Below are 21,098 nucleotides of genomic sequence, written 5' to 3' on the forward strand. Positions count from 1 at the left end.
CGGGTCTTCCGGTTTCCTCCCACAATCCAAAGATGTGCAGGTCAAGGAAATTGGCCATGCTAAATTGCCCATCGTACTAAGTGCATTAGTCAGAGGGAAATGGGTCTGGGTGGTTTACTCTTTGGAGGGTTGTTGTGGACTGGTTGGGCCAAAGGGCCTGTTTCCACACTGTAGGGAATCTAATCTAAATTCGTAGAGACATGCAGCACGGAAACAGGCTGACCAAATATCCTAAATGAATCTAGTCCTGTTTGCCAGCACTTGGTCCATATCCCTCTGAACCCTTCCTATTCGTATACCCATCCCGATGACTTTTAAATGTAATTGTACCAGCCTCCACCACTTCCTCTGACAGTTCATTCTATAGACGCACCACCCTCTGCGTGAAAAAGTTGCCCCTTATGTCTATTTTAAATCTTTGTCCTCTCATCTTAAACCTATGCCCTCTTGTATTGGACTCGTCTACCCTGGAGAAAAGGCCTTGTCTATTTGCCTGATCCATGCCCCTCATGATTTTATAAACCTCTGCAAGCCTCCGACGCTTCAGTGAAAATAGCCCCAGTCCATTCTTCCTATCCCTACAGTTGAAATCCTCCAACTCTGCAAAATTCTTGAAATCTTTTCTGAACCCTTTCAAGTTTCATGACATCCTTCCTATTGCAGGGAAACCAGAATTGCATGCAGTATTCCAATAGTGGCCCAACTAGTGTCCTGTACAGCTGCAACATGACCTCCCAACTCCTACACTCGCTGCACTGACTAATAAAGGCAAGCATACCAAATGTCGTCTTCATTATCCTGTCTTAACTGTGACTCCAGTTTCCAGGAACTATGAACCTGCACTCCAAGGTCTTTTTGTTCAACACTCCCGAGGACCTTAACATTAAGTGTATAAGTCCTGCACTGATTTGCCTTTGCAAAATGCAGCATGTCACATTTATCTAAATTATCTCCATCTGCCACTCCTTGGCCCATCTGATCAAGATCCCATTGTACTCTGAGGAAACCTTCTTTGCTGTCCACTGCACCTCCATAGAATCCCTACAGTGTGGAAACAGGCCATTTGGCCCAACAGGTCCACACCGACCCTCCGAAGAGTAACCCTCCCAGACCCATTCCCTATCCCATTACTCTACATTTACCCCTGACTAATGCACCTACCCATCCCTAGACACCATGGGCAATTTAGCGTGGCCAATTCACCTAACCTGCACATCTTTGGATTGTGGGAATAAACCGGAACACCCAGCGAAAACCCATGCAGGCACGGGGAGAATGTGCAAACTCTACGCAGACAATCGCCAGAGGCTGGAATCAAACCCGGCTCACTGGCACTGTGAGGCAGCAGTGCTAACCACTGAGCCATCATGCTGCCATCTGCAAACATACCAGCTATATCTCCTCTGTTCACATCCACATCATTTATATTAGAAGTAAAAAGCAGTTGACCCAGCACTGATCCTTGTATTACACTTGATCACAGGCCTCCAGTCTGAAAAGCAACCCTGCATCACCACCCTCTGTCTTAAACCTTCGAGCCAGTTCTGTATTCAAGTAACTAGTTCTCCCTTGTGATCTAACGTTGATAACCAGTCTACCATGCGGAAACTTGTTGAACAACATACTGAGGTCCATATGTGTCACGTCCACTGCTCTGCCCTCACCAATCCTCTTTGTAATTTGTTCAAAAAACTCAATCCAGTTTTTGAGCCACACTATCCCATGCACAAAGCCATTGTGGAACTTCTCAGCTTGCTATTGTTTTCTGCACCAAATAGGGCACCTGAACTGCACCAGGAGATGATCACAGTTGATGAACATGGTACGAGTGATTGTCTTGAGAGAATAGGGCTGCCCCTGTCTCCACTCATCCCCTATTAATAATAGTTAACATAAACATTTAGGCCACACATATAATGAAGGGCTTATGCCAAAAACGTTGATTCTCCTGCTCCTCAGATCCTGCCTAACCTGTGTTTTTCCAACACCACACTCTTGACTCTGAGCTCCAGTACTTGCTTTCTCCTATTTAAGCCACACACTAAAACAAATGTTATGGCAGTGGAGGGGAAAGAGATAATGTGAGACTTTTGAGAAGATTTGTAGCTCAGATTGAGGCTCTGGATGTCGGTTTGCTCGCGGAGCTGGAAGGTTCACTTTCAGACGTCTTGTCACTATACTAGGTAGCAGCTTCAGTGAGCCTCTGGTTATCCGTCTACCACAAACCCACAGATAACCTCACGATGCTACACTTCTTAGAGCTTCCACTCTAAACATATTAAATCAGCGATCCCCTATATACAAGCCCTACGCATTCACAGTATCTGTTCAGATGAGGAGGAATGTGATTGGCACCTGGAAGTACTCAAGGATGCCCTCATAAGAATGCGGTATGATGCTCAACTCATCGACCGCCTGTTCTGATGTGCAACAGCGGGAAACTGAAATGACCTCCTCAAGAGACAGACACGAGCTGCAACCGACAGGATGCCCTTCGTTGTCCAGTACTTCTCAGGAGCTGAGAAACTACACCATGTTCTTCGCCTCCTGCAACACATTATCAATGAGAATGAGCACCTTGCCGAGACCTTCTCCACACCTCCACTGCTCGCCTTTATACAACCACCAAACCTCAAATAGATCATTGTTTGTTGCAAACTGCCCAGCCTTCAGGACAACACATACAACCTTGTCGCGGTAGATGCTGCAAGACTTGTAAGAGTTTCATTACGTGTGGGGACACCTCCCAACAAGTACGTGGCAGGTACTCATGCGACTCAGCCAACTCTATCTCATACTCTATCTCAGGGCAAGGATACCCTGAGGCTTGTACATTAATGAGACCAAGCAGAGGCTACGACAACGGATGAATGGATACCGCACAAAAATCGTCAGACAGGGGTGTTCCCTCCTCGTCGGAGAACACTTCAGCAGTCAAGGACCTTTGACCTTGGCCTTCGGATGACTGTCCTCCAAAGCGGACTTTGGGACAGGCAACAATGCAAAGTGGCCAAGCAGAGGCTCATAGCCAAGTTTGGTACCCATGGGGATGGCCTCAACTGGAACCTTGGGTTCATGTCACATTACAGGTGACTCCATTGCACCACACAAACACACGCGCACGCACAGACAGACATGCAGACACTCTGACACACAGACACACTCCTATAGACCCATACACTCATGCAGACCCTCTCTCATACACTCACACATGCACCTTCTCACAGACTTACACCCATTTACACTACACTCATACGCATATACACAATGTCACAGACACTCATAACCACCCCCCTCCCCTGCCCACATGCACACATACACATATGTTTGTGGGGTGAATTTGTACTTGCAGAATTACAATTTATTTTGCCCAAAAACTGCATAAATCCAATTTTAGATTACAATCAGTTTGACCATTGGGGCACAGACAGTCTCACACAGGGCAGCTCACACCTTAAATGCATTATCTGGGCCAACATGATACCAGTTGTTAAAGTTCACCTGAAAATGTAACTTTTTAAAAAAGTTCTGCGATTTACATATAAAAGAACTGAAACCAGCATGTTTGTTTTAAAAGATGAGAGACTTAACAAACAATCCAGGTATTTTTCAGTATATAATTTCAATTACATCAGACTATAAGTTTTTGCTATAAATTCTATGTCCTACGATCTTATAATCTACAACCACCTGATGAAGGAACAGCGTTCCAAAAGCTAGTACTTCCAAATAAACTTGTTGGACTAAAACCTGGTGTTGTGTGAGTTTTACCTACGTACACCCCAGTCCAACAATGGCATCTCCAAATCATAAGATCAGACTAACCTACGTACCCTTCATTGTACCCATAACTTCCATGTGCCTATCCAAGAGTTACTTAAATGTCCTCAATGTATCTGACTGTACTACCACTGCTTGCAGTGCATTCCATGCACCCACCACTCTGTGTAAAGAACCTACCAATGACATCTCCCCTAAACCTTCCTCCAATCACCTTAAAATTATGCCCCCTCGTGATAGACATTTCCACCGTGGGAAAAAGTCTCTGGCTATCCACTCTATCTATCTCTCTCAACATCTTGTACATCTCTATCAAGTCACCTCTCATCCTTCACCGCTCCAATGAGAAAAGCCCTAGCTCCCTCAACCTTTCTTCACAAGACATGCCCTCCAATTCAGGCAGCATCCTGGTAAATCTCCTCTGCACCCTCTCTGTAGCTTCCACATCTTTCCTACGAAGAGGCGACCAGAACTGAACACAATATTCCAAGTGCGGTCTAACCAGGACTCTATAGAGCTGTAGCATAAACTCGCAGCTCTTAAACTCAATTCCCCCTGTTAATTCAGTTCCCTCATCTAAATCATTAGTATATATTGTGAATAAGTGGGGTCCAAGCCCTTATCATACCTCCTAGTTGCTGCCTGTAACTCGGAAAAAGATCTGTTTTTTCTTACATTTTGTCTCCATAAAACCACAAGAAATAGAAACAGGAGTAAGCCATTCACCCCTTCAAGCCTGCTCCATCTTTAGGAGGATTATGGTTGATCTGACATTCCTTCACTCTCCTGCGTCTTCTGTGCGCTGACCAGCTTTCTATTGTAGAACAAAGATGACTGCCCTTGACATCAAAGCAACACTCAATCAAGCCTGGCATCAAAGAACCCTAGCAAAACTGAAGCCGGTGAAAATTATTGGCAAATTCTCCTCTAGTTGTACTGAGTTGGCCAGCCAGTGACCTTCACATCCCATGAATGAATTTAAAAAACTCATAGTTAGAACAAAGGAAGATGGTTGGGGTGAGTATTCACAGCCACAGTACATCACTGCAGAAATTCCTCAAGGTAGGATCCTAGGCCCAATCATCCAAAGTTGGGATGTTCACTGATGATTGTACAATGCTCAGCATTTGTAACTTTGCAGACACTGAAGCCGCACCTATATGCTTACAACATCCATAACTTACAAATAAAATTTATGCCATACAAATGCCAGGCATTGACCATCTCCAAGAAAAGAAAATTTAATCTTGCCCTTGACATTCAATGGCATTACCGTCACTGGATTCCTCATACTGGGGGTGGGGCAGGGGTTACCATTAGTCAGAAACTGAACTGGGCTAGTAAATACTGTAGCTCCAAGAGCAGGTCACATGCTAGGAATCTTGGAGTAAGTGACTCACCTATTGTTTCTACAAAGTCTGTTCTGTATCTTCAAGGCATAAGTGATGGAATACTCTCCACTTGCCTGGATGATTGCAGGTCCAACAATGCTCAAACCATGACACCATCCAGATAAGCTATTTTACTTCATTAGCACTCATCTGCCACCTCAATGCTCAGTACCATCTGCAAGTTCTCTGCCAAGCCACACATGAACCAACCTTGAAACTATATTTCTGTACCCTCACTGTTAGTGTGGCAAAATCTTGGAACTCCTTTCCCTACAACACTGTAGGTGTCTCCACATAGCACAGGCTATCCCACTTGAAAAAGATAGCTTACCACCTGCACAAGAGCATTTAGGGATTGGCAATAAATGCTGACTTATCCAGCAATGCCCACATTTCATGAATAGATTTTTTAAAAAATGATAAAGTTACTAATGGAATATGATGGTTTAAGTCCTCAATGACATGTTTTAATCATGAAGTTTAGATGTACATATGTGCCTATAACAGTAGGAGGGGTGTACTGGCTTGTAATAACTTTAAGTGAGCATTACCCAAAACCTCCCATCCATCACTTGCCAGTTAGCTGCTAAATTTCTTTCTCTATATTTATTACTACATGATTTACATATTTGTATGTGTTTAACCTGATTTTTGTACTTCATCAGTGCGTGATTTTGTTTTCTATGTAAATCACAGGATAATTCAAACTTGGAACTGTGAATATGTTTCTTGGAAAAAATGTTACTTATAATGGACATTTGATCCATTGTACTGGACAGGCTGATGCTTCAAATATGCCATCATGAACAATAAAGATTAGATTAGATTACTTACAGTGTGGAAACAGGCCCTTCGGCCCAACAAGTCCACACCGACCCGCCGAAGCGTAACCCACCCATACCCCTACATTTACCCCTTTACCTAACACTACGGGCAATTTAGCATGGCCAATTCACCTGACTTGCACATCTTTGGACTGTGGGAGGAAACCGGAGCCCCCGGAGGAAACCCACGCAGACACGGGGAGAACGTGCAAACTCCACACAGTCAGTCACCTGAGTCGGGAATTGAACCCGGGTCTCTGGCGCTGCGAGGCAGCAGTGCTAACCACTGTGCCACCGTGCCGCCCACTGTGCCACCATGCCGCCCGGTAATAATTGAGTGCTTGCATCATAGAATTGCATCCATTTGATTAATAATTCTGCTCATGTGGAGGGTAAACACCAATTTGAACTGCCTGGGTGGGATATTGTTTTTCTAGTGTTGTAATCAAGGGAATCGAGGGTTAGGAGGAAAAGGAAGGAAAGCACTCATGAGGGATGATGGATCAGCCATGATCCTATTCAATGACCGAGCACACCCTACTCCTGTTCCTGTTTATCATGGTCTTATGATATTATTCAGTATTATGAAAATGAAATATGATTTTTGATGTAATAGTTGTGACAGGAGTGATGGCACATATAAAATGATTTACTTCTCATTGCAGATTAGAAAAGGAAATTCAACTAAGAAAGGAGTCTGAAAAAGATTATGAAGAATTAAGGAAGGCAAGTGTAATCCTTAAATTTTTGGATTTGTTAATGATTTTATGTATGACAATGAGTGTTCAATAATTTTGTCCTTCATGTGTGGACATTGCTCCCTTTGTAGAAAATCACTGAGATGCTGCTGTATATGCCATTTGAAATTGTGCAGTTGAAATTATGACATTGTAATTTTGTATTCCCACATATTAATTATTGTAACTGAATTGCCTACAGAAAAAAGAATTGCAAATGATTGACTTGGCTTTATTTCAACATGGTTTTGGTTTGGCAAGAGGGGAGTACTGGGATGTAATCATTACCCCTAAGCATCCTATCCATCACTTCCCAGTTAGCTGTTGGATTTCTTTCTCTATATTTGTTACAATGTAACTTATATATTTGTTTTATTTGCTTTTATTTTTTTACATATTTGTATGTGTTTAACCTGATTATCGTACTTCATCAGTACATGATTTTGTTTTCAATATAAGTCACAGTTCAAGCTTGGAACTGTGAATGTGTTTCTTGAAAAAAAAATGATTGTTTATAATGGGCATTTGATCCACTGTCATGGACAGATTGAAACGTTACCTGAAACAGACTCTCTTGGGCTTTGAACTGTGACAAAGAGAGTCACTACAGTCATCTCTCTCATTTTAAAGCTATGCCTAGTGGTGGGTATTACCTGAGGATCCCACCCCCGCCCTGATCTCCGTCCCCGCCCCAATTCCCACCCCCACACCTAACTCCGCCCCCACTCCCAGCTCCAGCCCCAAACCAGGTCCTAGCTCCCAGCCCTGCCGTATTTTTACCATCCCTCCAAAACTACCCCTCTCTGAGGATGAAAGATCAATCCTCGGCAGAGGCCTTACCTTCATTCCCCTACGCTCTCGGATTAACGAGTTCAACACGCGGCGAGACATCGAACAATTCTTCCGCCTCCGCGCCTACTTCTTCAACTAGGATTCTCGCCCACCCTCTGACGACCGCTTCTCCCGCCTCCAACACACCCCATCAACCTGGACACCCCGTGCTGGCCTCTTACCTGCCCTCGATCTCTTCATAGCCAACTGCCGCCGCAACATTAACTGCCTCAACCTCTCCACTCCTCTCACCCACTCCAACCTCTCACCCTCACAATGTGCAGCCCTCCACTCCCTCCGTTCCAACCCCAACCTCACTATCAAACCGACAGACAAGGGTGGCGCAGTAGTAGTTTGGCGCACCGATCTTTACACCGCTGAGGCTAAACGCCAGTGTGCGGACACCTCCTCCTACTGCCCCCTTGACCATGACCCCACCTCCCACCACCAAACCATCATCTCCCAGACCATCCATAACCTCATCACCTCAGGGGATCTCCTATCCACCGCCTCCAACCTCATAGTCCCACAACCCCGCACCGCCCATTTCTACCTCCTGCCCAAAATCCACAAACCCGACTGCCCCGGCCGACCCATTGTCTCAGCCTGCTCCCGCCCCACCAAACTCATCTCTGCATACCTCGACACGGTCCTGTCCCCCTTAGTCCAAGAACTCCCCACCTACATTCGGGACACCACCCACGCCCTCCACCTCCTCCATGATTTTCGCTTCCCCGGTCCCCAACACCTTATCTTCACCATGGACATCCAGTCCCTGTACACCTCCATCCCCCATCACAAAGGACTCAAAGCCCTCCGCTTCTTCCTTTCCCGCTGTACCAACCAGTACCCTTCCACTGACACCCTCCTTTGACTGACTGAACTGGTCCTCACTCTGAACAGCTTCTCTTTCCAATCCTCCCACTTCCTCCAAACAAAAGGAGTAGCCATGGGCACCCGCATGGGCCCCAGGTATGCCTGCCTCTTCGTAGGATATGTGGAACAGTCTATCTTCCGCAGCTACACTGGCACCACCCCTCACCTTTTCCTCCGCTACATCGATGACTGTATCGGCACTGCCTCGTGCTCCCACGAGGAGGTTGAACAGTTCATCCTCTTTACCAACACCTTCCACCTCGAACTCAAATTTATCGGGACCATCTCAGACTCCTCCCTCCATTTCATAGACCTCTCAATTTCTATCTCTGGCGACCGAATCAACACGGACATTTACTATAAACCGACCGACTCCCACAGCTACCTAGACTACACCACCTCCCATCCTGCCCCCCCTGTAAAAACGCTATCCCATATTCCCAATTCCACCGTCTCCGCCGCATCTGCTCCCAGGAAGACCAGTTCCAATACCGAACAATCCAGATGGCCTCCTCCTTCAAAGACCGCAATTTCCCCCCCAAACGTGGTCGACGATGCTCTCCACCGCATCTCCTCCACTTCCCACTCCTCTGCCCTTGAGCCCTGCCCCTCAAATCGCCACCAGGACAGAACCCCACTGGTCCTCACCTACCACCCCAACAACCTCCATATACATCGTATCATCCGTCGTCATTTCCGCCACCTCCAAACAGACCCCACCACCAGGGATATATTTCCCTCCCCCCCCCCCCCCCACCATCAGCATTCCGAAAAGACCACTCTCTCTGTGACTCCCTCGTCAGGTCCACACCCCCCACCAACCCAACCTCCACTCCCGGCACCTTCCCCTGCAACCGCAAGAAATGCAAAACTTGCACCCACACCTCCCCCCTTACTTCCCTCCAAGGCCCCAATGGATCCTTCCATATCCGCCACAAATTCACCTGCACCTCCACACGCATCAATTACTGCATCCACTGCACCCGATGTGGCCTCCTCTATATTGGGGAGACAGGCCGCCTACTTGCAGAGCGTTTCAGAGAACCCCTCTGGGATAGCCGGACCAACCAACCCAACCACCCCGTGGCTCAACACTTCAACTCCCCCTCCCACTCCACCAAGGACATGCAGGTCCTTGGACTTCTCCATCGCCAGACCATAGGAACACGACGGCTGGAGGAAGAGCGCCTCATCTTCCACCTAGGAACCATCCAACCACAAGGGATGAACTCAGATTTCTCCAGTTTCCTCATTTCCCCTTCCCCCACCTTGTCTCAGTCCCAACCCTCGAACTCAGCACCTCCTTCCTAACCTGCAATCTTCTTCCTGACCTCTCCGCCCCCACCCCCACTCCGGCCTATCATCCTCACCTTAACCTCCTTCCACCTATCGCATTTCCAACGCCCCTCCCCCAAGTTCCTCCTCCCTACCATTTATCTTAGCCTGCTTGGCACACTTTCCTCATTCCTAAAGAAGAGCTCATGCCCGAAACGTCGATTCTCCTGTTCCTTGGATGCTGCCTGACCTGCTGCGCTTTTTCAGCAGCACAGTTTCATACCTGAGGACCACCACACCTCAGGCTAAGGAGGTCAAGAAGGCTCAGCCGTCATAATAACCTCACCAGGTAGAGGAATTGAACCCATACTCCTAGTGTCAAGCTGCATAACAAATTAGCCATCCAACCAATGGAGCAAACCAATTCCCAAAGCATTTTCTGTCAAGTGGAGTAACTAATTTCTTCAGCCATTTTTGGTTTTGTTTCAGATTTCCACCATCTGCAGTTCTTTTTTTTTGTATTCTTGTTACCTTGGATATGCCATTACCTTGCCACCATTCACTGTGCCTTCAAAACTCTCTTTGACCATCCTAAGTGTTTAGTAATCTAGCCTTTTCAATTCTTTCCCCTTTTCTCATATATTGTGTCTTTTGTGTTTGTATATCTTTTCCATCTTATTGAAAAACAACTGACTCAACTTTGGCTGCGATGTAGATATGTTTTCTTTTCCACTATCCACTCCACCCTCTCTCTTTCCCCCCCCCCCCCCGACCTATCACCTTCATCCCCTTCCCCACTCACCTATTGTACTCTATGCTACTTTCTCCCCACCCCCACCCTCCTCTCATTTATCTCTCCACCCTTCAGGCTCTCTGCCTATATTCCTGATGAAGGGTTTTTGCCTGAAACGTCGATTTTACTGCTCCTCAGATGCTGCCTGAACTGCTGTGCTCTTCCAGCACCACTAATCCAGAATCTGATAATGCCACTACCCTCATAATCCAGAGTTCCAGGCTAATGTTCCAGAAGAATTGGTTTGAATTCCACCATAGCAGATGATGAATTTTGAATTCAATAAGCCTGAAATTAAATTTAGCTTTTTGAATGACCACGTAACCACAGTTGATTGTTGTGAAAACCCATATAGTTGACTGGTGTCATTTGGGGAAAGAAATATGCTATTTTTACAAGTGACTGCAGGCCCACATCAATGTGGTTAACTTTTAACTGTCTTCAGGACAATAAATACTAACCTAACTAGTTATGCCCCACACCTTGAACTTCAAAGCCAGCAAAGTAATTCTGTCAGTATTGATGGCACTTCACAATTGGTACCATTAATAGACATCAGCCTTTGAAATACTTGAAAATCCTCTTAAAGGAAGAGCCATCAATATTTGACTAGCTAGAACCTCAGGCTCCAACTGATGCTGTCTAGTTAAAAACAGAATGCTGAAAAAGAAACACAAAAGTCTGGAGACTCAACAGGTCTTTCAGCATTAGTGAGGAGAGAACCAGAACTGAAAGGGGCTGGGAAATGATGTCCTTTATGATTTTACAGAAGGATGAGTGAGTGGAATAGATGGTGAATGTGCCCGGACTAAAAGACAAAAGGTGTGTTAATGGTGATAAATGACAGTGAGATGTAAAATGCATGCAAATGAGAGGTTTGAAGAGGCGAAAATGGTTCAGTTCTGCTGACAGCAAAGCATGCGAGACTTTGTGGGGAAAGGTGAATGTGGTGGCAGAGATATGCTGTTGTAATCAAATTTTAGAATTGTGTTCATGCTCTTTGCAGGACTTAAACACTTAATGGTAGGTTCCTGGGGAGTGTTGCTGAACAAAGTGTTGCTGGACTGCAGGTTCATAGCTCCTTGGAAGTGGAGCTGCAGGTAGATAGGATAGCAAAGAAGGTGTTTGGTATGCTTTCCTTTCTTGGTCAGTGTATTGAGTACAGGATTTGGGAGATAATGTTGTGGCTGTACGGGACATTGGTTAGACCACTGTTGGAATATTGCGTGCAATTCTGGTCTCCTTCCTATCGGAAAGATGTTGTGAAACATGAAAGGGTTCAGAAAAGATTTACAAGGATGTTGCCAAGGTTGGAGGATTTGAGCTATAGGGAGAGGCGGAACAGGCTGGGGCTGTTTTCCCTGGAGTGTTGGAGGCTGAGGGGTGACCTTATAGAGGTTTATAAAATCATGAGGGACATGGATAGAATAAATAGACAAAGTCTGTTCCCTGGTGTGGGAGTGTCCAGAACTAGAGGGCATAGGTTTAGGGTGAGAGGGGAAAGATATAAAAGAGACCTAAGGGGCAATATTTTCACGCAGAGGGTGGTACGTGTATGGAATGAGCTGCCGGAGGAAGTGGTGGAGGCTGGTACAATTGCAACATTTAAAAGGCATTTGGATGGGTATATGAATAGGAAGGGTTTGGAGGGATATGGGCTGGGTGCTGGCAGGTGGGACTAGATTGGCTTGGGATATCTGGTCAGCATGGACGGATTAGACCAGAGGGTCTGTGTCCATGCTGTACTTCTCTGACTCTATCTCATGTCCCCTTTTTGCCCTCCTGATTTCCCTCTTAAGTATACTCCTATTGCCTTTATACTCTTCTAAGGAATCACTCAATCTATCCTGTCTATACCTTATATATGTTTACTCCTTTTTCTTAACCAAACTCTCAATTTCTTTTGTCATCCAACATTCTCTACACCTACCAGCCTTTCCTTTCACCCTAACAGAAATATACTTTCTCTGGATTCTTGTGTTGTCTCATTTTTGAAGGCTTCCCATTTTCCAGCCATCCCTTTACCTGCAAACATTTGCCCCCAATCAGCTTTTGAAAGTTCTGAGGTCAAAACAATGACTGCAGACGCTGGGGAAACCAGATTCTGGATTAGTGGTGCTGGAAGAGCACAGCAGTTCAGGCAGCATCCGAGGAGCAGTAAAATCAACGTTTCGGGCAAAACCCCTTCATCAGGAATACAGGCAGAGAGCCTGAAGGGTGGAGAGATACATGAGAGGAGGGTGGGGATGGGGAGAAAGTAGCATAGAGTACAATAGGTGAGTGGGGGAGGGGGATGAAGGTGATAGGTCGGGGGTGGGAGGGTGGAGTGGATAGGTGGAAAAGAAGATAGGCAGGTCGGACTAGTCATGGGGACAGTGCTGAGCTAAAGTTTGGAACTAGGATGAGGTGGGGAAGGGGAAATGAGGAAACTGTTGAAGTCCACATTGATGCCCTGGGGTTGAAATGTTCCGAGGTGGAAGATGAGGCGTTCTTCCTCCAGGCATCTGGTGGTGAGGGAGCGGTGGTGAAGGAGGCCCAGGACCTCCATGTCCTCAGCAGAGTGGGAGGGGGAGTTGAAATGTTGGGCCACGGGGCGGTGTGGTTGATTGGTGCGGGTGTCTCGGAGATGTTCCCTAAAGCGCTCTGCTAGGATCAACTGCTGTATGTAGCCAAAAGAGACAGGCGTAGCTGGGGCCCATATGGGTGCCCATGGCTGCCCCTTTTGTCTGGAGGAAGTGGGAGGATTCGAAGGAGAAATTGTTAAGGACCAGTTCAGCCAAACGAATGAGAGTGTCGGTGGAAGGGTACTGTTGTACTTCCTCCAGACCAAAGGGGTATATGGGCCCAAGCTATGCCTGTCTCTTTGTTGGCTACATAGAACAGTCCAGCTTCCGTAATTACACCGGCATCACTCCCCATCTCTTCCTCCGCTACATTGATGAATGCATTGTCGCCACCTTGTGCTCCTGCGAGAAGGTTGAGCAATTCATCAACTTCACCAACACATTCCACCCTGACCTTAAATTTACCTGGACCATCTCTGACACTTCCCTCCCCTTCCTGGACCTCTCCATCTCCATTAATGACGACCGACTTGACACTGACATTTTTTACAAACCCACCGACTCCAACAGCTACCTGGATTACACCTCTTCCCACCCTACCTCCTGCAAAAAAGCCATCCCATATTCCCAATTCCTCTGCCTTATCTGCTCCCAGGAGGACCAGTTCCACCACAGAACACACCAGATGGCCTCCTTCTTTAGAGACCGCAATTTCCCTTCCCACATGGTTAAAGATGCCCTCCAACGCATCTCGTCCACGTCCCCCACCTCCGCCCTCAGACCCCACCCCTCCAACCGTAACAAGGTCAGAACGCCCCTGGTGCTCACCTACCAACCTTGGCATAAACCAAATCATCCGCCGACATTTCCGCCACCTCCAAACAGACCCCACCACCAGGGATATATTTCCCTCCCCACCCCTTTTCGCCTTCCGCAAAACCCTTCCCTCCGTGACTACCTGGTCAGATCCACGCCCCCCCTACAACTCACTCTCCCATCCTGGCACCTTCCTCTGCCACCGCAGGAATTGCAAAATCTGTGCCCACACCTCCTCCCGCACCTCCATCCAAGGCCCTAATGGAGCCTTTCACATCCATCAAAGTTTTACCTGCACATCCACTAATATAATTTATTGTATCTGTTGCTCCCGATGCGGTCTCCTCTACACTGGGGAGAGCGCTTTTGGAAACATCTCCAGGACACCCGCATCAATCAACCACATCGCCTTGTTGCCCAACATTTCAACTCCCCCTCCTGCTCTGCCGAGGACTGGAGGTCCTGGGCCTCCTTCACCGCCACTCCCTCACCACCAGATGCCTGGAGGAAGAACGCCTCATCTTCCGCCTCGGAACACTTTGACCCCAGGGCATCAATGTGGACTTCAACAGTTTCCTCATTTCCCCTTCCCCCACCTCACCCTAGTTCCAAACTTCCAGCTCAGCACTGTCCCCATGACTTGTCATACCTGCCGATCTTCTTTCTCACCTATCCACTCCACCCTCCTCCCCATGGACCTATCACCTTCATCCCCTCCCCCACTCACCTATTGTCCTCTATGCTACTTTCTCCCCACCCCTACCCTCCTCTCACGTATCTCTCCACCCTCCAGGCTCTCTGCCTGTATTCCTGATGAAGGGGTTTTGCCCGAAACGTCGATTTTACTGCTCCTCGGATGCTGCCTGAACTGCTGTGCTTTTCCAGCACCACTAATTCAGAATTTTGAAAGTTCTTGCCTAATACCGCCAAAATTGGCCTTTCTCCAATTTAGAACTTCAACTTTTGTCTTATCTCTCCTTTCCTATTATTTGCATACCAAAAGAATAAACACAACTCACAATGGATTACAGCAAGTGTTTTGTGGAAGTGCAGCAAATCATTCCAAAGTCCTTGGTTCTAAAACAGCCCACTCCATTTTAATCCACAACCAAGGAAATATACGTCTAAGAGATGCAATCTCTACTAAGAAATAAGACATTTTGGAAAGATTTACAATGAACATTTTAAAAAATTCAACTCTCGTTTCCCAGTCTTTCCCTTAGGGATACTGTATCCGAGTCAAGATTCTCTCCTTTCTTAATTTTTTAATTTCTTACTCATTTGATTCAAATGTTTATTTTTGGCAACTTTCTGCACTTCACGAGATGTGATTGTTTCCAAGAGACACAAACACAAGCCAGCCTTCTGAACTCTATCTCTAGTTGTACTGCTAAATCAGTTTAAGACTGACTTTTAGCTCTTACAGCGTGGAGATTACCAAAACTAAACTGCCCTTCTGTCTGAATTAGATCTGCTTGTACTCCTTTTCAAGACACTGGTCAGACCATAGTTGGAATACTGTGAACATTTTGGGCCTCTTATCTAAGGAGAGATGTATGACATTAGAGACTGTCCAGAGAAGGTTCACTAGCTGGTACCAGGATATGTCTTATGAGGGGACGTTGAGTAAATTGGACCTGTACTTGCTGAAATATAAAAGAATGATAGGTGACATATTGAAACATCTGAGATTCTTAAGGGAGTTGACAGAGTAGATGTGAAAATGTTGTTTCTGCTTGTGGGTAAGTCTAGGACCGGATGATGTAACTTCAGAATAATGAGTCACAGATTTAAGACAGTCATACAGCACAGAAGCAGACCCTTTGGTCCAATTCCTTCATGTCAACAGAGTTTCCCAAACTAAACTAGTCCCATATGTCTGCGTTTGGTCCGTATATATCTCATCCTTTTCTATTAATTTACTTGTCCAAATATCTTTTAAATGTTGTAACTGTACCTGCATCTACCACTTCCTCTGGCATTTCATTCCACATAAGAGCCATCCTCTGTGTGAAATGTTGCCTCTCAGGTCTCGTTTATATTTTTCTTCTCTCACCTTAAAAATATGCACTCTAGTTTTGAACTCCACTACCCCAGCGAAAAGATATTGGCTATTCACCTTAACTATGATGTTATAAACCTCTATAAGGTCACTCCTCAATCTCTTATACTCCAGTGGAAAATGTCCCGGCATTTCCAGCCTTTTCTTATAACTCAAACCCTTTAGTCCCAGTAACATCCTTGTAAATCTTTTCTGAATCCGCTCCAATATAATAATTGCCTTTCGACAACACAGCTACCAGAGCTGTACACAGGGCAGCATGGTGGCTCAGTGGTTAGTACTGTTGCCTCACAGCCCCAGTGACCCGGGTTTGATTCTGCCTCAGGCAACTGTGTGGAGTTGCACATTCTCCCCATGTGTGCATGTGTTTCCTTCAACATCCTCCCACAGTACAAAAATGTGCAGGTCAGATGAATTGGCTATGCTAAATTGCCCGTAGTTTTCAGGGATGTGTAGGTTAGATGCATTAGTTTGGAGTAAATGTAGAGTAGTAGGGGAATAGGTCTGGGTGAGTTACTCTTCAGAGGGTCACTGTGGACTTGTTGGGCTGAAGGGCCTGTTTCCATGCTGTAGGGATTCTATAAATAAACTAGTAACAGTACTTCAAAAGTGGTTTTACCAGTGTCCCATACAACTGGGACATGACGTCCCATCTCCTATATGTAATAGTCTCAACAATGAAGACAAGTGTGCTAACTGCCTTCTTTACCAACCTATCTACCTGTGACTCCACTTTCGAAGAACTACATACCTGAACTCCTAGGTGTCTCTACTCGATAGCACTGCTCAGAGCCCTACCATTAAATGTGTAATTCCTGCTCTTGCTTGTTTTACCAAAATGCAACACCTCGCATTTATCCAAATTAAATTCCATATGCAGCTCCTTAGCCCATTGGCCCAATTGATCAAGATCCCTTTGTAATCTTAGATAACCTTCTTCAGTGTCCATTATACCACCAATTTTGGTGTCATCCGCAAAATTACTAACCATACTTCCTAAATTCTTGACCAAATTGTTTATATAAATGACAAACAACAGTGGATCCTTCACTGATCCCTGCACAACACTGCTAATCACAGTGAGGATAGTGAAGTCTGGGGCATTCCGTACATTCAAGACTGAGATGGACTGGTTTTTAATCAGTAAAGGAATGAAGGATTATGGGTAAAGACAGGAAAGTGGAGTTGAACAGACACAATAAACTGAATGGACTTCTTCTGCTCCTATGGTCTTATGGCCTCTTGTGGCTGCATTGGGCGGGACTGCACTCTCAGCAGTTTCCAACATCAGTTTGAAAGAGACACATGCTCGGAAGACCCGTGCACTCCCTGTCTCTTTTTACTTTTGCAAATGTTCCCTTTGCCATTTATATTACTGACTTCACGTTTTTTTGCTGTGTCCACCTTTTGAAATGCATAATCTGGGAAACTCATATTTCCTGATGTTCCACAGTGTCTCCAGCTGCCCCTCAAGTACAAAGATCTGCTGCTTGAGGTCCAGTAGTGTACATGCTGAGCTTCATACACATGGTCCTCCAACACACATGGTGTCCTGAAGGACACCATAGTGCAGGAATTGCAAACAACATGTCTCAGCCGCCCACCCAACTAATCTCTACTCCTTCTTTCAGAACCTTGTTCCTGATGCTCCTGCACATTGCAATGTTAACTGATAAGCAACTGATACTTTCAAAATGTGAGTGTCTGGATATATATACAAGAACAGGAGAGCAAAATCATGAGGGGATGGAGTAGAAACTGTTCCTGCATTTAAAAAGATCAAGACAAGCGGGCACAGGTTTAAAATTGCATTTGCATACGAAGCAAGTGTGGTGGTTCAGATCTGGAATGCACTGTTTAGAACTGGTTCAATTGAGGAATTCGAGAGGAATTTGCATGATTAAAATAATTAAAATAATAAAACAGGGAGAACTAACCATTTGGATACAGAACTGGTTCAAAGGGAGAAGACAGAGGGTGGTGGTGGAGGGTTGATTTTCAGACTACAGGCCTGTGACCAGTGGAGTGCCACAAGGATCAGTGCTGGGTCCTCTACTTTTTGTTATTTATATAAATGATTTGGATGCGAGCATCTGAGGCACAGTTAGTAAGTTTGCAGATGATACCGAAATTGAAGGTATAGTGGACAGCGAAGAACGTTACCTCAGATTACAACAGGATCTAGACCAGATGGGCCAATAGGCGTGAAGTGGCAGATGGAGTTTAATTTAGATAAATGCGAGGTGCTGCATTTTGGGAAAGCAAATCTTAGCAGGACCTATACACTTAAAGGTAAGGTCCTTGAGAGTGTTGCTGAACAAAGAGACCTTGGAGTGCAGGTTCATAGCTCCTAGAAAGTGGAGTCGCAGGTAGGTAAGATAGTGAAGAAGGCGTTTGGTATGCTTTCTTTTATTGGTCAGAGTATTGAGTACAGGAGTTGGGAGGTCATGTTGCGGCTGTACAGGACATTGGTTAGGCCACTGTTGAAATATTGCATGCAATTCTGGTCTCCTTCCTATCGGAAAGATGTTGTGAAACTTGAAAGTGTTCAGAAAAGATTTACAAGGATGTTGCCAAGGTTGGAGGATTTGAGCTATAGGGAGAGGCTGAACAGGCTGGGGCAGTTTTCCCTGGACTGTCGGAGGCTGAGGGGTGACCTAGTAGAGGTTTACAAAATTATGAGGGGCATGGATAGGATAAATCGGCAAAGTCTTTTCCCTGGGGTCGGGGAGTCCAGAACTAGAGGGCATAGGTTTAGGGTGAGAGGGGGAAGATATAAAAGAGACCTAAGGGGCACCTTTTTCACACAGAGGAAGTGGTGGAGGCTGGTACAAATGCAACATTTAAGAGGCATTTGGATGGGTATATGAATAGGAAGGGTTTGGAGGGATATGGGCCGGGTGCTGGTAGGTGGGACTAGATTGGGTTGGGATAACTGGTCGGCATGGACGGGTTGGACCGAAGGGTCTGTTTCCATGCTGTACATCTCTATGACTCTATGTGCAAGGATATGGAGAAGGGCAGGAGAATAGGCACTCAGTCATGATACTCATTTGGAGAACTGGTACAGGCATAATTGCTGCATGGACATCTTCTGCGCAGCAATGTTTCTGTAATTCTGAACATTCATAGGAACACAGGAATGGAGAAGGCCGTTCAACCTTTCAGTGTATTCCACAATTCAGTAAGAATATGGCTGATTTGTGACTGAACTCCATGTGCCTCCCTTAGGCCCACACCCCTTGATAACCTGTTTAGTAAAAAAATTGTCAGATTTAATTTTAACAATTGAATTATTATCAACTCCCCTTTGAGGAAGAGAGTCCTAAACGCCTACTGCGTTTGGCATATAGAAGTGCTTTTGCAACATCTGTCCTGAATTGCCTGGCCCTAATTCTTAGAATATGCCCCCTAATTCTAGAATCTTAAACTTGTGGAAGTAGTTTTTAAAAAAACTTACTGTTTGTAGGATGTGGGCGTTACTGGCTGGCCAGCAATTATTGCCCATCCCTAGTTGCCCTTGAGAAGGTGGGCTTGAGGTAACTTACTTACTTGAACCTGCTGTGGGTTGACCCACAATGGCATTGTGGAGGGAATTCCAGGATTTTGACCCAGTGACTGTGAAGGAAGAATATAGGTGAGTACTTGGAAGGGAGCTTGCAGCGGGTGGTGTTCCCACGTATCTGCTGCCCTTTCCCTTCTCGAGAGAAATGGTCGTGGGTTTGGAAGGTGCTGTCTGAGGACCTTTGGTGAATTTCTGCAGTGTTTCTTGTAGATTGTACACACTGCTGCTACTAAACATTGCTGGTGGAGGGAGTGGATGCTTCTGGATGTAATGCCAGTCAAGGGAACTGCTTTGACCAGGATGGTGGTGTTGGGGCTGCACTCATCCAGACAAGTGGGAAGTATTTTATCACACTCCTGACTTGTGCCTTGTTGATGGTGGAAAGGCTTTGGGAAGTAAGGAAGTGGATTACTTGCTGTAGTCTTCCTCGCCTGTGATGTGCTCTTGTAACCACTGTGTTTATGTGGTGAGTCTAGTTGAATTTCTGGTTAGTGATAACTCCAGGATGTTGAGAGTGGGTGATTCAGTGATGGTAACACCATTGAATGTCAAGGGCATTGGTTAGATTGTCTTTTATTGGTGATAGTCACAGCCCAGCATTTGTGTGCCGCAAATGTTACTTGCCACTTGTCAGCCCAAGCCTGGATATTGTTGCATTTGACATGGGCTGCTTCAGTATCTGAGGAGTCGCGAACATTGCTGAACATTGTGCAATCATCGGCGAACATCCCCATTTCTGACATTATGATGGAGGGAAGGTCATTGATGAAGCAGCTGGAAATGTTTGGGCCGAGGGTACCCTCCTGGAACACAGAACATAAGAACAAGGAGCAGGAGTAGACCATTTGGACCTTCGAGCCTGCCCTGCCATTCAATAAGATCATGATTCATCGTTTTGTGGCTTTTGCGCCACTTACCTGCCCTCTCACCGTAACCTTTAATTCCTTTATTGTTCAAAAAATCTATCTTAGCCTTAAAAACATTTAATGAAGTAGTGTCAACTACTTCACTAGGCAGGGAATTCCATAGATTTAGGGTGAAGAGGTTCCTTCACAATTCAGTCCTCAGTCTACTTCCCCCTCATTTTCAGGCTATGCCCTCTTGTCCTAGTTTCACCCACCAATGGAAACATCCTCACTATGTCTATCATATCTGTACCCTTCATAATTTTATATGTTTCTAGAAGATCCTCCCTCATTCTTCTAAATCCCAGTGAATATAATTCCAGTCTACTCAGTCTTTCCTCATAAGCCAACCCCTTCAACTCTTGAACCAACCTAGTGAACCTTCACTGCATCCCTTCTAGTGCCAGTACATCCTTCCTCAAGTAAGGAAACCAAAACTGCACACACTACTCCAGGTGTGACCTCACCAGCACCCTATCCAACATAACCTCCCTGCTTTAAAACTCAATCCTTTCAGCAAAGAAGGACAAAATTCCATTTGCCTTCCTAATTACCTGTTGTACTTGCAGACCAACCTTCTGTGATTCACACACAAGGACACCTAGGTCCCTCTGCACAGCAGCATGCTGCACCTTTTTACCATTCAACTTATTCCTCCTGAGGAACTCCTGCAGAGATG

At 45.7% G+C, this 21,098-nt stretch overlaps 1 protein-coding gene across 1 annotated transcript in view; it reads left to right on the plus strand.

Annotated features, from left to right (window-relative positions):
* The window catches only part of LOC122552049 (desmin-like), a 159,422-nt gene that overhangs the window by 15,557 nt on the left and 122,767 nt on the right, over positions 1-21,098 (plus strand). The window contains exon 2 of the mRNA XM_087988631.1: positions 6,661-6,721. Coding sequence (XP_087844757.1) covers positions 6,661-6,721 — 61 coding nt within the window. The remainder of the gene's footprint in view (positions 1-6,660; positions 6,722-21,098) is intronic.

The sequence above is a fragment of the Chiloscyllium plagiosum genome, unplaced genomic scaffold, assembly GCF_037043375.1.
Source record: "Chiloscyllium plagiosum isolate Xiang-an unplaced genomic scaffold, Cpla_swu_hap1 HiC_scaffold_7, whole genome shotgun sequence".
Classification (NCBI taxonomy): Eukaryota; Metazoa; Chordata; class Chondrichthyes; order Orectolobiformes; family Hemiscylliidae; genus Chiloscyllium; species Chiloscyllium plagiosum.